Source organism: Dromiciops gliroides, chromosome 1 (assembly GCF_019393635.1).
Source record: "Dromiciops gliroides isolate mDroGli1 chromosome 1, mDroGli1.pri, whole genome shotgun sequence".
In the NCBI taxonomy this organism is placed as follows: domain Eukaryota; kingdom Metazoa; phylum Chordata; class Mammalia; order Microbiotheria; family Microbiotheriidae; genus Dromiciops; species Dromiciops gliroides.
In genome coordinates, this window is record NC_057861.1 from 49717736 (window position 1) to 49737944 (window position 20209).

The 20209-nt window shown below is 41.7% G+C and overlaps 1 protein-coding gene across 1 annotated transcript in view; it reads left to right on the forward strand.

Annotated features, from left to right (window-relative positions):
• Positions 1 to 20209, forward strand: part of FCHO1 (FCH and mu domain containing endocytic adaptor 1) — a 58123-nt gene that overhangs the window by 20976 nt on the left and 16938 nt on the right. The window contains exons 7-9 of the mRNA XM_043976636.1: positions 11518 to 11622; positions 13061 to 13159; positions 13406 to 13502. Coding sequence (XP_043832571.1) covers positions 11518 to 11622; positions 13061 to 13159; positions 13406 to 13502 — 301 coding nt within the window. The remainder of the gene's footprint in view (positions 1 to 11517; positions 11623 to 13060; positions 13160 to 13405; positions 13503 to 20209) is intronic.

Sequence of the window (20209 nt, forward strand, 5' to 3'; positions counted from 1 at the left end):
GTAGCCACTGCCTCAGCTAAGGCTCTGGAGGCCTGATTTTCTGGGGCTGGGGCTGGAGCTGCACTCCACCCTCACCCTGGTACAACAGACCTTTCCTGCTGACCTTCTAAGCCTTCTTTGGCAGGAAAATGATCTCACCCTGTCCTTTTGTGGGTTCTGCTCCCCATCTATCCTTCTTGACCTTACTTTCCTCCTTTCATTCTTCTGGCCCCAAAGTCAACCATTTCATTTTAATTTTTTTTTTTTTTTAGTGAGGCAATTGGGGTTAAGTGACTTGCCCAGGGTCACACAGCTAGTAAGTGTGTGTTAAGTGTCTGAGGCCGGATTTGAACTCAGGTACTCCTGACTCCAGGGCTGGTGCTCTATCTACTGTGCCATCTAGCTGCCCCAAACTCTTTTTTTTTCCCTTGGGGGGGGTGGTGAGGCAATTGGGGCTAAGTGACTTGCCCAGGATCACACAGCTAGTGTTAAATGTCTGAGGCCGGATTTGAGCTCAGGTACTCCTGAATCCAGGGCCGGTGCTTTATCCACTGTGCCATCTAGCTGCCCCAAAGTTAACCATTTCAAAAAGGCTTTGCCTTCTGTCTTGGAATCCCTGCAGCTTGATGCTGGTCATGCCTACCCTCTTCTCTGACTCTTCCTGAGATGCTCTAGGAAGTCCCAAATTCACATGGCCCAGGCTTCCTGGAAATTAGTCTGACTAATTGTGCACCGCTGACAGACAATCTGATTTATATGGCAGATTTTCTACCTGTCAACAAGCCATCTTCTGGGGTGTAAGCCCAGGATATGAAGGACAAGCTCCTAAGACTTAGCCATCTTGTAACAATGACTTTTCTGGTGACTGACACTGGTACAGGAGGAATCTAGAAAGCTTCGCCAAGGGTTACGAAGTCTCCAGTAAGTGTCTTAGGGGCATAGGTGAGGTTTTTGTCACTGCTGACAATGGGAGGCAAGGGCTTTAGGAAGAGAAAGGCAGATTTGGAAAGTGAACACGTTGTTAAAAGAAAAGTGTTCCTAACCTGGGGCCCATAAATGTGTTTTGAAAAAATATTTTGATAACTATGTTTTAATATCTTTGGTTTTCTTTGTAAGACTATTTAATGCCTTTGAAAGCCTTATTCCCAAAAAAGGGTTCATGGGCTTCACCACACCAGACCACCAATGAGGGCTATGACATATACCCCCACACACACACACACACAAAGATTAAGAACTCTTGACTTAAGAAGCTGGTATGGGAAAGTAGGATTTGGGTTTCCGGACCTCAGCTTAAAATACAGAAATGATGGCCTCCCAGCCAGGATCAAATGCCAGTGGTGGCAAGAATGTATTTTCCCGGAGTCTAGCAAACCTAATCCAGATAACAAAGGAGAAGAGAGAAAACTGCCTAGTTCTTCTTACCAAGTTCCATCCCATAGAGAGTTGGTTACATTGTAGAAATGAGAATTGCAGCAGAGACATGCAGAAATTCACAGAATCAATCCAAGGAAGGTGCATGAAGTAAGATGCACGGCCTCAGATCTCTACAAGCAAATTCACAAGATGCTAAAAGGAAGCACTTTTGGCCTCCTCGGTATTAACTGAAGCTTGGAAGAAAGACTGAGACCCTTGGCTGGAAGACGTTTCTTCTCAAAAGAAACAGGATTAGTAAAAAGCTTGTGGAAGCAGAATAGTCTTATGTATTAAGAAAATACACTGGGGGCAGCTAGGTGGCGCAGTGGATAGAGCACCGGCCCTGGAGTCAGGAGGACCTGAGTTCAAATCCAGCCTCAGACACTTGACACTTACTAGCTGTGTGACCCTGGGCAAGTCACTTAACCCTCATTGCCTGGCCAAAAAAACCCACCCCCAAACCAAAAACCAAACAAACAAGAAAATACACTTGTATGAAGCGATCCAGGGACTAGAGTGGGGTTAAGTATGGTTGAGAGCATTCTGCGGAAGATCAACAGAGGTAGAAATGGAAAGAATGTTGCCATCAAAGTATACCACAAGCTACCTGGGGAGAAAGGAATGAGACAGGAGATTGAAGAAATCAACAATAAACCAGGGTACAGGGATATGTTCCAGTAGAGTTGGAGACTTCAGTACAGTATCTGGACATCACCTGGAGCTTTCTTTTTTCTTTTTTTTTTTTTGATGAGGCAGTTGGGGTTAAGTGACTTGCCCAGGGTCACACAGCTAGTAAGTGTTAAGTGTCTGAGGCTGGATTTGAACTCAGGTCCTTCTGAATCCAGGGCTGGTACTCTATCTACTGCGCCACCTAGCTGTCCCTGGAGCTTTCTCTTTTCAAAGCAGTGTAATGAATAATTTCTTAACTTGCCTTAATGGTCATTTAATCCTTCAAAAAGTGGAGACTGTTAGGGCACCCTAAGGGAAAGTGGGCCCTCTGGTTTAGGATCTATAATAAGGAAGGGGAGCTAGGTATAATCTGACCTGTACCACAGATTTGGGAAGAGAATATTTCAAAGGGTTTAGAGAGAGGATGGAACCCCTTTAAACCCTTTGATTTCCAAGGATTTAGAACAGACTTCTTAATCTGGGGTCTGTGGATGGATTTCAGGGGCTCCATGAACTTAGATGGGGAAAAATAACATATTTACTTTCATTAACCTCTCCCTGAAATTGAGCAGCAAACCATGGTAGTATTAGGCTTCACTGGACTGCTCAGGGGGTCTATGAGACACACACAAAATCCTTTTTATTAAAAGGATAAGACTAGGGGCAGCTAGGTGGTGCAGTGGATAGAGCACCAGCCCTGGATTCAGGAGGACCTGAGTTCAAATCCAGCCTCAGACACTTGACACTAGCTGTGTGACCCTGGGCAAGTCACTTAACCCCAATTGCCTGACCAAAAAGAGAGAGAGAGAGAGAGAGAGAGAGAGAGAGAGAGAGAGAGAGAGAGAGAGAGAGAAGCTAATTTGAGGGGAAAAAAAACAATAAAACAAACCATTAAAAAAAAAGGATAAGATTAAAATCCCACACAGGGATTTTAGCACAAGAAGGATAGGAAGTTCTCAAGAGTGATATTCTAAACACAAAAAGAGAAACAATACTAATGAGGAAGAAAAGGGGGAGTTGTCTAAAGAGTCTGAAGCAGACACAAGGGAAACTTGCCAACCAATTGAGATTTTTATAAAAGAAATGTACAGAAGATAGGAGCAAGGTCAGATGACTGAGGAGGACTACAGGAGCAGGGCACCGTCTGATAAGAATAGTGGGAGAAGAGGAAAGAATAGGGAGGAAAAGGTTTTTGAAGTTATATTGAGGGTAGAGAAGAAGCTTCAAAGGAGAGTTAGGGTTGCTTCCTGGAAGGGATGGGATGCTGATAACAGAGTAAAGATAGAGGGGATCGACTTTGATTTCTCAGCCCAGAAGAATGATCTTTTGGATTGGAAAAGATGGACCAGTGATGGATAATGGGGACGGATAATGATGCTCAAGACAAAAGGGGAAGATTGTAAAAGATCATCTAGCTCCTAAATTCTTGGCTTAAGGGTCAGAAATAGGGATTTATAGGGGATTTATTTATTTAATTATTCACCCATCTACCAATTTATTTATTTTCTTGTTTGTTTATTTGTCTTTTTATTTATTAATTCAGGGATAGGGATTTATAGAATCAGGAGATTTAGGGCTGGGGAACATGGGATCTGGTGATCTTTGGGGTCAGGGAGATTGAGGGATAGGTTTAGGAGATTAGGGATAGGGGATATTGAGATCCTTAGGGTCAGGGAGTCCTGTGATCAGGGGATTTTAATGTGATGTTAGAACTCATCCATGACCTGAGAAACCATCTAGCCCAGCCCCCTCATTTTTTTTTTTTTTTAGTGAGGCAATTGGGGTTAAGTGACTTGCCCAGGGTCACACAGCTAGTAAATGTTAAGTGTCTGAGGTTGGATTTGAACTCAGGTACTCCTGACTCCAGGGCCAGTGCTCTATGCACTGCGCCATCTAGATGCCCCCCCCCCATTTTTTTTAATGGGGCAGTCAGGGTTAAGTGACTTGCTGAGAGTCACACAGCTAGTAAGTGTCAAGTGTTTGAGGCCAGATTTGAACTCAGGTCCTCCTGAATCCAGGGCCGGGCTTTATCTACTGTACCATCTAGCTGCCCTCCCCCATCACTTTATTTTTTTTTTAATTTTTAATTTTTTTGCAGGGCAATGGGGGTTAAGTGACTTGCCCAGGGTCACACAGCTAGTAAGTGTTAAGTGTCTGAGGCCAGATTTGAACTGAGGTCCTCCTGAATCCAGGGCCGGTGCTTTATTCACTGCTCCACCTAGCCGCCCCCCCCCCCAACTTTAAAAGTGAGCAAACTGAGTTGTGGGAACTTGCCCAAGGTCACACTGGAGGTAAGCAGTCGAGCTGATATCCAGTCCTGGGCCTTCTGACTTGGAACTCTTTCCACAACACCATGAGGTCACCAGGTCCAGACTCACTCTCTCCCTGGGAATTGAAAGAACTAGCCAATGGGATTGCTGAGCCCGGAGAATGAAGGAGATGCTACAGGACTGCAGAAGGACAAATGTTTCTATTTTCCGAAAAGAAGAGGGAATACTTGCAAACTATAGGCCAGTGAGCTTCTCTTTGATTTGGGGCAAAATTGGAGAACAGATTATGAAGGAGCTGGCTAGTGGATATCTAGGGAGGGAAGCAAGGTCCCCAAGTAGGAGTGAGGTTTTATCGAGAGCAGGCCTTGTCAGACTTCCGTCATTCTCTGTTTTATCTGTCTAGGTTATTACACTGATAGACAAATGGAATACCATTGACACAGTTTAGCTCGATTTTAGCAAAGCGTTTGAATCTCACATGCTTTTCTTATGAACAAAATCCCGTCATGATTTGGGAGGATTCAGAACTGGTACTAAATACTTGTCATACATAGCTTCATGTCAGCTTGGAAGGTGGTCTTTAGCAGAGACCCCAAGGGTTTGTCTTTCACCAAAGTCTGGGATAAAGACAAGGACATTATATCATGTTTATACAATTTACAAATGATACCGTGCTAAAACATCAGATAACTGAGTCTAGAGCCAAAAAGACTGCAACAGGCTGCGACATAAGATAGAATTTAATAGAGATAAATGTATTTTATGCCTAAGTTTAAACAAAGTCAAATTTACAAGTACAAAATTAAGAAGGCTGACTCGACATTAGGTCACCTGCAAAAGAGCTGGGGATTCCAAGTTCAATGTGGGAAATCTAGGTGGTGCAGTAGATTGAGTCTGAAGGAAGACTCGTTTTTAGGAGGTTGAATCTGGCCTCACACGCTTACCAGCTGTGAAACTCTGGGCAAGTCACTTCACCCTGTTTGCCTCAGTTTCCTCATCTGTAAAATGAGCTGGAGAAGGAAATGGCAAAGAGCTCCAGTATTGTAGCCAAGAAAATCCCAAATAGGCTGTGTGACACTGGGCAAGTCACTTAACCCCCATTGCCCTGCAAAAAAAAAAAAAAAAAGGGAGAGAGAGAGAAAGAAAGGAAGGAAGAAAGAAAGAAAATCCCAAATGGGCTGTGTGACCTGGGCAAGTCACTTAACCCCCATTGCCCTGAAAAAAAAAAAGGGAAAGAGAGAAAGAGAGAGAGAGAGAGAGAAAGAAAGGAAGGAAGGAAGAAAGAAAATCCCAAATGGGCTGTGTGACCTGGGCAAGTCACTTAACCCCCATTGCCCTGAAAAAAAAAAAGAAAGGAGCAGCTAGGTGGCGCAGTGGATGGAGCACCGGCCCTGGAGTCAGGAGTACCTGAGTTCAAATCTGGCTTCAGACACTTAACACTTACTAGCTGTGTGACCCTGGGCAAGTCACTTAACCCTCATTGCTCCACAAAGAGAGAGAGAGAGAGAGAGAGAGAGAGAGAGAGAGAGAGAGAGAGAGAGAGAGAGAGGGAAGGAAGGAAAGAAAGAAAGAAAGAAAGAGAGAAGGAAGGAAGGAAAGAAAGAAAGAAAGAAAGAAAGAAAGAAAGAAAGAAAGAAAGAAAGAAAGAAAGAGAGAGAGAAAGAGAAAATCCCAAATGGGCTGTGTGACCCTGGGCAAGTCACTTAACCCCCATTGCCTTGCAAAAGAAAAATTAATAAAATCCCAAATGGGGTAAAAGAGGGCCAGACACAACCAAAACAACTAAACAACAACAACAACAACAATTCAATATGAGTCTACAGTGTGATATAGGCAACATGTTGTTAGGCCACATTCAGAGAGGCAGAGAATACAGGACAAGAGATGTGATAGTCTGGCTAGTCTCTGACCTGGCCAGGTAACGTGAAATATTTCATTCAGTGCTAGGCACCATATTTTAGAAAGGACATTGAGGAGCCGAAGAGTGTCCTAAGCAGAGTAGCCACAGTGGTGGAAGATGATGAACTCATGTCTTAGAAGCATTAGTTGAAGGCAAAAAAGGAGTTCCCCACCGGGAGCCCACATCCCTAACCTATGTGGATCCCATTGATATCCTTGCCCAAAGCACCCCTGTAGTAGGGTGGAAATGCATAGAGTCTCTCATTGTATAGCATCAATAAAGTCACCACATTGAGTGCCCAAAAATGTTTATCCTAGAAAAAGAGAACACTCGGGGAGGATTGACATGGTAGCCACCTTCAAGTATTTGAAGGGATGTCATATGGAGGAGAGATTAGCTTGATTGTTTGGCCCCAAGGAGAGGTGAGTTTAGGTTTTCTGTCAGTCCACCTTCCTTACAGTTAGAGCTAATCAGAGGTGGAATGGGATGCCATGGTTGGGGGTAGGGCTGGGTCATCTTCAATAGAGGTCTTCAAAAAATGGCTAGATGGGGGCACCTAGGTGGTACAATGGATAGAGCACTGGCCCTGGAGTCAGGAGGACCTGAGTTCAAACCAGGCCTCAGACACTTGACACTTACTAGCTGTGGGACCCTGGGCAAGTCACTTAACCCTCATTGCCCTGCAAAAAAAAAAATTCTTATCTTGCCCCTACTGTTCCTTCCAGTTATCACCCCATGTCTCTTCCTCTGATTGCTAGGCTTTTGGAAAGAACAAGTTATCCTTTACTTCCTCATCACTCCTTCATTCCTTGACCCTAGGCTCTATGAAGTCCCACCCTCACAGCTCTACTGACACCTTTTTTCCCAGAGGTCACCAATAGCTAATGCATTGCTTCAGCCATTGGACTTTTCTTAGTCTTCATCCTTCTTGAACCATCTGCAGCTTTTGCCCTTTTCTCCTGGGCCCTCTTTCCTTCGGTGGCTTTTGATTCCTCTTGGTTGTGCTCTCTGCAAGAGTCTGAACGCTTGGCATTTGAGCTCAAGGAAGGATCTCATCGCTGGGTACCTGATCTTGTCAGGTGATCTTCAGAGTCTTCCTAAGACAATTCACATGGCAACGATTCTGTTTCCTGGCACGGTGCTGCTATAGGCTGGTCATGTTCGAATGCCAAACATACATTTACCTAAAAGACTGTTTTACAGAGAACTCATGCAAGGCAAGCCTTCACACAGAGGTCAAAAGAAGTAATACAAGGACACTCTCAAGTTATCTCTGAAGAACTTTGGAATAGATTGCTGGCAAAAGGCCTCCCAACACAGTGTGCCTGCATCAGTCAAAAAGGTGCTGTGCTCTATGAGTGCAGCAGAATTGCAGAGATGCCCAAAGGTAGAGCCACCTCCACCCCATATGTTCACATGGGCTATTTGTGCCTGACCTTTGGTAGAGTCTTCCGAGCTCCTATTAGTCTGATCAGCCATAGTCAGATACACTGTATCTTGACTCCAATGTAGTGATGTTAGTTTGGTCCTCTTTGAGAATGAAGGACAGAAGCCAGTTGACAACGATTCTCTTGGTTGTTCTTCTCCCAGTCTGACTGGGTCTTCTTGAGGTCCCCTTTCCATTCTCTTCCTCACGTCCCATGACTGTGGATAACCACTATGACTCTGGCCTTTTCCTAAGCCATTTATCTTGATCTACACTCAACTCCCATATGTTCAACTATCGCCTCCACACAGATGATGCCCAAGTTTCTGTATCTAGCTCGAATTTCTCCACCAGAAGTCCCACCCTCTGTCTCCAGCTATCTGCTAGACATCTGCCTGGGTGTCCTGCCAACATCTTAAACTCAGCAGCTCCAAAACATGACTATTCTTCCCTCTTTGAGCTGCCCTTTCTCTAAATATCCCTATTTCCTTCAATAGCACTCGCATCTTCCTTGTCATCCAGGTTGGAAACCTTGGCCACCATTGATACTTTTCTCTCCCTGGCATCCCACGTCTGAGTCCTGTTAAATCGGCCTCCATAGTGTTTCTCCAATTCTATTCCCACTAATCTCCACTCACATCACCACAACCCTAGCTTGCCTCCATATCACTTTTTGCTTGGACAATTGTAATGACCTCCTAACTGGTCTCCCCAGCTCCATTCTTTCCTCTCTTGTACATCTATCCTTCATGCAGCTTCAAAACTAATCTTCCTAATGCACAGGTCTGATTTTGTTACTCCTCTGCTCAAAAATCTTCAGTGGCTCCCGATTGCCCAATGCCTGACACATAGTAGGTGCTTAATAAATACTGATTGATTGAGAGAAAATGCAGAGTCCTCAGCCTGGCATTTAAGGCCTTCCACAGTCTAGTTCTAGTCTTTTTCTTTTTGTTTTGTTTTGGTTTGTGAGGCAATTGGGGTTAAGTGACTTGCCTAAGGTCACACAGCTAGTAAGTGTTAAGTGTCTGAGGCTGGATTTGAACTCAGGTCCTCCTGACTCCAGGGCCGGTGCTCTATCCACTGCGCCACCTAGCTGCCCCTACTTCTAGTCTTAAATAAAACAAAACCTTTTAAAAAAGATGAACTTGATAGTCACCAAGTTCAAAGGACAGAAAGAGGATTGAAACCCCAAATATGCCATGTACAGTTTTTATTTTAAATATATATCCCCTTTAACATGGTAATGACAACACTGCCTTGCATGCCTGTATCCCCTTCTTCCCTTTCATGCATTCTCCTTTCTTCTTCTTCTTCTTCTTCTTCTTCTTCTTCTTCTTCTTCTTCTTCTTCTTCTTCTTCTTCTTCTTCTTCTTCTCTCCTCCTCCTCCTCCTCCTCCTTTTTCTTTTTCTTTTTAAATCTCCTCTCCCCCATCTACTCTTTCTAGGCTTATTGCATTCTACCCCCTTTCATGTACTTTATGCCAATTGTACTGAAGTTCAATGATGTTTAAAAATGTGTTAGACTCTTATTTTTCCCATCACCTTCATTTCTGAATTCATACCTCCCCAATGAGTCACCAGTCATTAAAAAAATATAAAAAGAGGAAAAAAAAGTTCAACCAAACCAACCAACCCTTTAGATGGGTCTGACAGTCTCTGTGATAATCCACACCCCCGGGCCCCTGTCTCTGCAAAGAAGGGTATGGAGAGCATTTTCTCATAATTACAGTGTTCAGTTTGGATTCTTTGTTGTTTTTCCCCATTGCTATTGTCATTGTGTCAGTTGTTTCTTGGTTTTGCTTTCTTTACTCTGTATCAGTTTGTAGCCATTCCCATGCATCTCTGAATTCTTGGCATTCATTGTTTCTTATAACAAAGTGATATTCCATTACATTCATGTACCACAACTGTAAGGATGAATTACTTTCTTGGGCCCTGAAAAAATGAGCAGATATTTTGTCAAAAGCATTTCCAGTGATATTTGAAAGAACATAGAAAATAGGAGAGGCACCACAAGATATGGGAAGGGCAAGTGTTGTCCCACTTTTCAAAAAAGGAAAAAGAATAGAATCTGCAGACCACAGGCTAGTGAATTTGGCTTCAAAATTGTAGAAAATTGTAGAGTAGATTTTTAGAGAGAAAGATGGTGGATGTTGAGAAATTGAAGTAGTAGTTACAAAGAGCTAGCATGCTGGCTTTGTCAAGAACAGGTCATGCAAGACTAACCTTGTTTCATTTTTTGACAGGATTACTAAACTAGTGGGTGAGGGGAAAGTTAGGTTTATAGTTTAACTAGACTTTAGCAAAGCTTTTGATTAAAGCATCACATGAGATCCTCATGGAGAAGATGGAGAGACATAGATTAGACCAAAGCTTCTTTTTTTGTTTGGTTTGTTTTGTTTTTTTGTGGTTTTTGTGTCAAAGCTTCTTAAACTATGGGTTGCTACCACCATTTCCCAATAGCAGGGCATCTACTTTACTTCCAATTCTTCATTACCAAACAAAAAAATGCTTCTCTGATATTTTTGATACATATAGGAATTTTTCTTCTGTCTTTGACATCCTTGGGTTATGCCTAGCAGTATGACTTCTAGGTCAAAGAGTATGGACAATTTAGTGATGTTCTTTTTTTTTTTTTTTTTTAGTGAGGCAATTGGGGTTAAGTGACTTGCCCAGGGTCACACAGCTAGTAAGGGTTAAGTGTCTGCGGCCGAACTTGAACTCAGGTACTCTTGACTCCAGGGCCAGCACTCTATCCACTGCGCCATCCAGCTGCCCCTAGTGATGTTCTTAACATAATTCCAAATTGTTTTACAGAATGGTTGAACCAATTCACAGCTCCATCAACAGTATATTAGTACGCCTGTCTTTCCATAGCCCTTCTAACCTTGACCACATCTATATTTTATCATCTTTGCCAGTTTGTTGGGTGTGAGGTGGGACCTCAGAGTTATATTGATTTGTTTCCTCATCAGTGATTTGGAGCAGTCTTTCATATTGTTGTTAATTGTTTGCAATTCTTCTTTAGGAGGTTATTTGCTCATATTCTTTGACAACATCCATTGGGAATGAGAAGGGGGAAGGCAATTAGCTTTTCTATAGCACTTAATATGTGTTAGGCATTGTGCTAAACACTTTTACAAATATCATCTCATTTGATCCTCACAACAACTCTTGTACGTAGGGTTCTATTGTTATCTCCATTAAGAGTTGAAGAAAAGGGGCAGCTAGATGGCGCAGTGGATAAAGCACCGGCCCTGGATTCAGGAGGACCTGAGTTCAATTCCGGCTTCAGACACGTAACATTTACTAGCTGTGTGACCCTGGGCAAGTCACTTAACCCCAATTGCCTCACCAAAAAAAAAAAAAAAAGAGTTGAAGAAACTAAGGCACACGGAGGCTAAATAACTTGCCCAGATTCACATGGCTAGTGAGTGTCTGATTCTGGATTTGAACTCAGATTTCCTGATTCCAAGTGCAGGTATTGCACTATTTGGCTGCCTCTTGGCTGTGGGTTTTAGATATTTATGTTAATTCCTTATATATCTTGGATAGCAGATCCTCAGTAGTGATATTTAACAATGGTAAGATTCTAGGGAAGCTATGTGGTGCAGTGGATAAAGCACTGGCCCTGGATTCAGGAGGTCCTGATTCGAATCTGGCCTCAGACACTTGACACTTATTAGCTGTGTGATCCTGGGCAAGTCACTTAACTCTCATTGCCCTGCAACAAAACAAACAAAAACAATGGTAAGATTCTAACAAAAAATACATTTAAAAATAAGTAAAAAGGAAAAGGATTTTTTTTAAAAAGCGTCATTGGTATTAATAATAATTTTCCTTGTGCCCCGCCCTAGGTAGAGGGAAAGACAAAGAAGGCAGCTGAGACCCTACGTCGCTGTGTGGAGAAGTACAATACAGCCCGAGCTGATTTCGAGAGGAAGATGTTGGAGTCGGCCCTGGTATGGGAACACAAAAGAGGGAGGCTGTGCGGTGCCCTCCAGGGAGTGAACTCTGGCACCAAATAGCTGATGACCATAGGTTTCCCTCTAGGACCATAGACATTTTTGGCAGATGTCCACCCTCTGGGTTACTTCCTTGTGATGGTTGTCAGTGAGAGCTCCAGCGTGACCTAGCCCTGGCCTCTTTTCCCCCCACTCATTCAGGAAACATCCAGAGATGGGGTCCAGGCTGGGCTGTGTTGGGAAGAGGAGGAGAGCCTGCCCTCTCAGATCTCTCAGCTTAGGAGGGGAAACACATAGACTCCAAGACCCTGCAGTTCATATTCTTTTTTTTTTTTTTTTTTGGTGAGGCAATTGGGGTTAAGTGACTTGCCCAGGGTCACACAGCTAGTAAGTGTCAAGGGTCTGAGGCTGGATTTGAACTCAGGTCCTCCTGAATCTAGGGCCGGTGCCTTATCTACTGCGCCACCTAGCTGCCGCTGTAGTTCATATTCTAAAGTAGAGGGAACCATCCTAAAAGGCTAAACTGAATACTATGGGAATTCAGGGCAGCTTCGCTTCCTTGGCATCCTAGAATTTGGAGCTGGCAGGGATGATCTACTCCAAGCTTGTCATTTGATAGATGAGGAAATAAGCCCAGAGAAATGAAGAGACTTGTCCATGCTCATGCAGCTAATAAGAACCAGGGCCGAGGGGGCAGCTAGGTGGTACAGGGGATTAAGCACTGGCCCTGGATTCAGGAGGACCTGAGTTCAAATCCCGCCTCAGACACTTGACACTTACTAGCTATGTGACCCATGGCAAGTCACTTAACCCTAATTGCCCTGCAAAAAAAAAAAAAAGAAAAAAGAAAAAGAACCAGGGCCACGTCTCAAACCCAGGGCTTCCGACCCCAAACCCACTCCCTTTACCTCTCATCCCTAAAAGCCCTTCCAGCCTGGCAGCCTGTGATCTCACTGGGAGAACTCCCTGTAGGATGTAGGAATGAGGAGTGGCCTGGAAGGACCCTTAGGATTCTGTCTGCAGAGATAGAGGGAGCAAGGGCATTTCTAGGCCTACGGAAGGGTTTACATAAAATCGCGTTGCCTAGAAAGTGTGTGATTTGGGGTATTGGACGTGTTGAATCTTCTAGCTTGACTCTGGTGTAGAATACATGGAGCTGGGGTATGGGGAGACAGGGCTGGAGTGGGAGCTTGGGGCTAACCTATGAGAGCCTTGAATGCCAAGCCTTCCTCTTGTGGGCTTTGGAGAGCCACAGAAAGCATTTGAGGTTGGCTACAGACATGGTAAGAGCTGGCTGTTGGAAATATGATCCCCGTGGTCCACAGGAGACTATTTTGGCTTCAGTTCAGGGCCTGGGGGTATTTACTGAGAGGAAAGGGGTAAGATGGTCTCGGCCTAGCAGGTACCATGTGACCTTTCTCCTGTGTGTGGGCAGCGCTTCCAGGCTATCGAGGAGACCCACCTTCGACACATGAAGGGGATCCTGGGAGCATATGCTCACTCTGTGGAGGACACACATGTGCAGATTGGGCAGGTGAGGCCAAGCCCTGGAGGGAGGAGCAAACTCCAACATCCCATGTGTCTTAGGGGACAGACAGTCCTCAAAAGAGGAAGTAAATGAGAAGGAGCTCAGTTAGGAGGAGAGGATGTGGTCTCAGCTTAGGGAAAGGGGCCCAGACTGAATGATGCCCCCTCTGAAAGGACTGCCACATTTGGGCCCCACTGGGTCCAATCTACCAGTTCTCCTCCTCCTTTCCCCCATCCCCTTCGGTATCCCCAGGTTCATGAAGAGTTCAAGCAGAATGTGGAGAACGTCAGCGTGGAAACCCTGGTGAGGAAGTTTGCTGAGAATAAGGGAACGGGCCGGGAAAAGCCAGGTGAGTGGTTTCCTGCTGGTTGTGGCTCTCTGTTCAGGTCAAGCTTGAAATTTGCAAAGTGTTGGAGCAGCAGAACCATTGGGCAATATGAAAAGATGAATGCTTGCTAAATGACCTCGAAAAGCTTCCTGGAGGAGATAGGACTTCAAATCAAAGAATTTTCAAAACAGGAAGGTCACAGAACATAGAATGTCAAAGCAGAAAAGGGCCTTAGAACAACATAGGATGGGGGTAGCTAGGTGGCACAGTGGATAGAGCACCAGCCCTGGAGTCAGGAGGACCTGAGTTCAAATCCAGCCTCAGACACTTAACACTTACTAGTTGTGTGACCCTGGGCAAGTCACTTAACCCCAATTGCCTCACTTTAAAAGAAAAAAAAAAAGAACAACATAGGATGTCAGAGCTGGGAAGTCCATTAGAACCCAGAATGAGTTAGCAAGGCTTTTAGAACACAGAATGTCAGAACTTGGAGGGCCTTTAGAATGCTGTTATTGTGTACAATGTTATCCTGGTTCTGCTTATTTCACTTTGTATCAGTTCAAGTAAGTCTTTCCAGGTTTTTTCCTAAAAGTATCCTGCTCAATATTTCTTATTAGCACAATAGTATTTCATCACAATCATATACTACAACTTGAGCATCCCCTCATAGTCCAATTCTTTGCCACTACAAAAAGAGCTGCTATAAATATTTTTGTACAAATAGATCCTACACGTGCGTGCGCACACACACAGAGATAGTTTTATGTCTTTGGGATATCAACCTAGCAGCATAGTTTTATGGTCCTTTGGCCATAGTTCCAAATTGCTCTCCAGAATGATTGGATCAGTTCACAGCTCCACCAATTAGTGTCTTAATTTTCCCACAACCCCTCCAACATTTGTCATTTTCTTTCTTTCTTTCTTTCTTTCTTTCTTTCTTTCTTTCTTTCTTTCTTTTTTTCTTTCTTTCTTTCTTTCTTTCTTTCTTCCTTCCTTCCTTCCTTCCTTCTTTCCTTCCTTTCTTTCTTTTCTTTTCTTTTTGTCATATTAGCCAATCTGATAGGTGTAAGATGGTACTTCAGAGAAGTTTTACTTTGCATTAATCAGTCATGACTTGGAGCTTTTTTTATATAACTATAGGTACATTTGATTTCTTTATCTGAAAGCTGCCCATTCATATCCTTTGACCTTTAATTGATTGGGAAATGACTCATATCGTTATAAATTTGTTTTGGTTCTCTATATACTTCAGAGACGATGTCTTTATCAGTGAAATTTGCTATAAAAAATTTTCCCCAGTTTTCTGCTTTCCTTCTAATATTGGCTGCATTGGTTTTATTTGTACAACCCCTTTTAAATTTAATGTAATCAAAATTATCCATTTTATTTCCTGTAATGCTATCTATTTCTTGTTTGGTAATAAATTCTTCCCTTGTTCATAGATCTGACAAGTAATGCTATTCCATGCTCTCCTAATTTGTTTAAAGGTATCACCCTTTATGTCTGAGTTATCTACCCATTTTGACCTTATCTTGGTATATGGTGTGAGGCATTGTTCTATACCTAGTTTCTAAGAAGCTTTTTTTCCAGCTTTCCTAGCAGTTTTTTGTCCTATAGGGAGTTCTTGTCTCAAAAGTCTGGATCTTTGTGTTTATCAAACAAAAGATTACTGTGGTCATTTCTTACTGTGTATTTTATACCTAATCTGTTCTACTGGTCCATCACTCTATGTCTTAGCCAGTACCAGATAGTTTTAATGATGATTGCATTGCAATACAATTTGAGATCTGGTACATCTAGGTCACCTTCCTTCATTTTTTATTGATTCCCTTGATATTCTTGATATTTTTTCTTTTAGATGAATTTTATTACTTTTTTGAGCTCTATGAAATAAATTTTTGGTATTTTGGTATGGCACTGAATAAGTATGTTAATTTTGCTAGAATTGTCAATTTTATTATATTGTCTTGGCCCACCTGTGAGCAATTAGTATTTTTCCAGTTATTTAGATATGACTTTATTGTTGTGAAAAATGTTTTGTAACTGTGTTTGTATAGTTCTTTAGCTTCTCTTAGCAGGTAGACTTCCAAGTATTTAATATTGTCTACGGTTAATTTAAATGGAATTTCTCTTTCTATCTCTAGCTGCCGAACTTTGTTGGTTATATATAGAAATGCTGATGATTTATGTGGGTTTATTTTATATCTTGAAACTTTGCTAATTATTTGTTGTTAATTATTTCAGCTAGTTTTTCTGTAATTCTCCAAGTATACCATCATATCACCTGCAAAGAGTGACAGTTTTGTTTCCTCAGTGTCTATTCTACATCCTTCAATTTCTTTTTCTCCTCTTTCTGCTAATACTAGCATTTCTAGTACAATATTGAATAATAGTAGTATTAATCGTCATTCTTGCTTCATCCCTAATCTTATTGTGAAGGCTTCTAGCTTATCCCTATACAGATAATACTTGATGCTGGTTTAGATAAATACTACTTATCATTTTAAGTAAAGCTCCATTTATTCCTATTCTTTATAGAGTTTTTAATAGGAATGAGTGTTATATTTTGTCAAAGGCTTTTTCTGCATCTATTGAGATAGTCTTGATTTTTGGGGTTGGTTTTGTTATTGATATGGTTAATTATGTTAATGGTTTTCCAAATACTTAATCAGTCCTGCATTCCTGGTATCAATCCCACCTGCTCATAGTGTATGTTCTCTGTAATATGTTGCTATAATCTCCTTGGTAGTCTTTTATTGAAAATTTTTGCAGCAATATTCATTAGGGAAAATAGTCTATAGTTTTCTTTCTCTGTTTTTGCTCTTCCTGGTTTAGGTATCAGCACATATTTGTATCATAAAAGGAATTTGGTAGGACTCCTTTGCCTGTTTTCCCAGATAATTTACATAGTATTGAAATTAATTGTTCTTTAAGGTTTTGGTAGAATTCACTTGTAAATCCATCCAGTCCCCAGGATTTTTTTCTTATGGTGCTCATTAATGGCTTGTTCAATTTCTTTTTCTAAGAAAGGATTATTTAAGTATTTAACTTCCTCTTCTGTTAATCTGGACAATTTGTATTTTTATAAATATTCATTCAATTCACTTAGATTGTTAGGTTTATTGACATATAGTTGGGCAAAATAACTCCTAATAATTGCTTTAATTTCCTCACCATTGGTGAATTCACCCTTTTCATGTCGCTACTGGTAATCTGGTTTTCTTCTTTCTTTTTTAAAAATCAAATTAACCAATGGTTATCTATTTTACTGGGTTTTCCCAAAAAAACCCAGCTCCTAGTTTTTATTGTTATTCTTACTGTCAATTTTGTTAATCTCTCTTTTGATTTTGGGGATTTCCAATTTTGTGTTTAACTGGGGATTTTTCATTTGTTCTCTTTCTATTTTTTCATTGTATCCCCAATTCATTGATCTGTTCTTCCTCCAGTTTATTGATATAAGCATTTGGAGATATAAAATCTCATATAGAAGTATATAGATGGGAGCAGCTAGGTGGTGCAGTGGATAAAGCACCAGCCTTGGATTCAGGAGGACCTGAGTTGAAATCCGGCCTCAGACACTTGACACTTACTAGCTGTGTGACCCTGAGCAAGTCACTTAACCCTCGTTGCCCTTCCCCCCAAAAAAAGAAAAGTATATAAAGATATCTGTTATGTTTTCTAATTGTTGTAATTTTCTTTAATTAAATTATTTGTTGTTTCTATGATTCGTTCTTTGACCTACTCATTCTTTAGCATTAAATTATTTAGTTTCCAATTAATTTTCAATCTATGTTTCTGTAGCCCTTCATTAAATGTTATTATTGCATTGTGATCTGAAAAGGATGCATTTGATACTTCTGCTTTTCTGCATTTGGTTTTGAGATTTTTATGCCCTAATACATGGTCAGTTTTAGGTGCCAGATACTGCTGAGAAAAAAAAAAGTATATTCCCTTCTATTCCTATTGTTTTCTCCAAAGGTCTATCATATTTAACTTTTCTAAAATTCTCTTCATCTTGTTAACTTCTTTTTTGTTTATTTCTTGGTTAGATTTATCTAGTTCTGAGAAGAGAATGTTAAGGTCCCCCACTAGCATAATTTTATTGTCTATTTCCTGTAACTCATTAACTTTTCCTTTATGATATATGAATGTTTTATTTTTTCCAGTTACACGTAAGGGTAGTTTTCAACATTCATTTTCTTTTTTTTTCTTTTTTTTTTTTTAGTGAGGCAATTGGGGTTAAGTGACTTGCCCAGGGTCACACAGCTAGTAAGTGTTAAGTGTCTGAGGCCGGATTTGAACTCAGGTACTCCTGACTCCAGGGCCGGTGCTCTAGCCACTGTGCCACCTAGCTGCCCCAACATTCATTTTCATAAAATTTAGAGTTCCAAATTTTTCTCCCTCCCTCCCTTTCCTCCCCGCTCAAGACTGCAACCAGGTTATATATGTACAATCCACAAGTGTTCTTTTTATCAGTTCTTTCTATGGGGGTGGATAGTAAGCTTCCTCATTAGTCCCTTGGGATTGTCTTGGATCATTGCATTGCTGAGAGTAGTTAAGTCATTCATAATTGCTCATCGAACAATACTGCTGTCACTATGCACAATGTCCTCTCAGCTCTGCTCACTTCACTATACATCAGTTCATGAGTCTTTCCAGGTTTTTCTGGGATCATCCTGTTTGTCATTTCCTATAGCACAAGATCATTCCACCACAATCATATAGCACAGCTTCTTCCATCATTTCTCAATTGATGGACATTCCCTTGATTCTCAATTCTTAGCCACCACAAAGAATTGCTATAAACATTTTTTGTACAATTTCCCCCCCCCCTTTTCTCTTTTTCATGATTACTCTTAACTGTTTCCCTTCCATCCTATTCCCTTCCCCATGATATTTATTCTATTATCCATCTTCTTTCATCCTATCCCTCTTCAAAAGGGATTTGCTTCAGTCTGTCCCCTCCCCCAATCTGCCCTTTCTTCTTTTGCCCCTCTCTCTTTATCCCCTTCCCCTCCTATTTTCCTGCATGGTTAGAGAGATTACTCCACCCAATTGAGTGTGTATGTTATTCCCTCCTTGAGCCAATTCTAATGAGATTGAGGTCTTTGAGCCAATTCTGATGAGTGTTAGGCTCATTTACTGCCCAGATTAATTATTCAGATTGTGTTCGACTTCTCTTCTATCATAGATTTTAAAGTGGAGTGTTCTCTCCCTACACACACACACACACACACACACACACACACACACACACACATTCTTATCTTATAACTTTGACTCCAGGAACTAGTTTCTCTCTGTTGGCAAAGATCAGATCCAAAATATAATTTCTTGTCTGTTTGATTCCTATATTTTTGAAGTATGAAAGTAGCATTACTAAGGTAAGGAAACAAACATTTATTAAGTGCCTACTATGTTCCAAGAATTGTGGTAAGCACTTTACAAATATTATTTCATTTGATCCTCATAACACTGTGATGTAGGTGCTGTTATGATCCATCTTACAGTTGAAGAAACTGAGGCAGGCAGTGGTTAAGTGTATTGCTTAGAGTCACACAACTAGTAAGGGGCTGAGGCAAGATTTGAATTTAGGTCTTCTTGACATTACCTACATGCTGGATAACCTAGATACCTCCAGTCAAGATTTTATTAGCTCTGGGCAGCTAGGTGGCACAGTGGATGAAGCACCGGCCCTGGATTCAGAAGGACATGAGTTCAAATCCAGCCTCAGACACTTGACACTTACTAGCTGTGTGACCCTGGGCAAGTCACTTAACCTTCATTGCCCTGGAAAAAAAATATTATTAGTTCTTCCACTTGTGGCAAAGAGAGAGAGGGACAGAGGGAGGAAGAGACACACATACACACATGGAGAGAGAGAGAGAGAGAGAGAGAGAGAGAGAGAGCTAGCACTAATGCTTATCTTGATAACTGAAGTAAATTTAAATACTGTGCCAGGCTTATGATCTCATATATTTCCTCTCTCTGTTCACATGGCCTGTGGTATACTCCAATGAGAACATGCCTTCTTTTTTTCCCTCCACTGATGTTCACTCAGATGCTATTTGCCATGGTTTTTCTTCTCTGATTCCTTTATTTCTTTCCATGGCTCTGTCTTCTTAACATGCCATGCTATTCTATTTCCCTTTCTCTACAGCCTATTTCTTTTGAATAAGATCTATCCCTCCAGAGTGAGCCGGCTTGGCGTAATGGCTAGCTCTGTAGCTGGCCTTGGAACCAGGAAGACCTGGGTTCAAGTTTAACCTTTGACATATATTGGCTGAGTGACCTTGAACAATGCACTTACTCTCTTAGTGCTCTAGACACCTCTCAGATTACAAGTTCCCGAGAAGGTGCCCAGCTTGCATGGGTAGAGGGAGTTTTCTCATTTAGGAGTCCCTCATTGCAAAGAAATCACACATCCAGTCCTTATCCATCCAGAGACATCTGCCTCAGACTCCTGAGTCTCGGCGATATCCATGAAGTCATTTTGGTCTCCTAGGATCTCGAGTTCACCTAGCTTCAATTATGGCTTTTGACCAAAGGCAGAAGACAATGGTGCCATCCCCTCTTCAGGGCTATGGATAATAATTCTCCTCCCTGAGGATATAAATACTTCCCCTGACTCCTCTTGAGGTCTATTCTAAGGAAAATGCTTTTGTAACTCTTCCAGTAATTTCAAAATGGGAGCTGCTATTAATTCCTTTATCCGTTCCACCATTCAG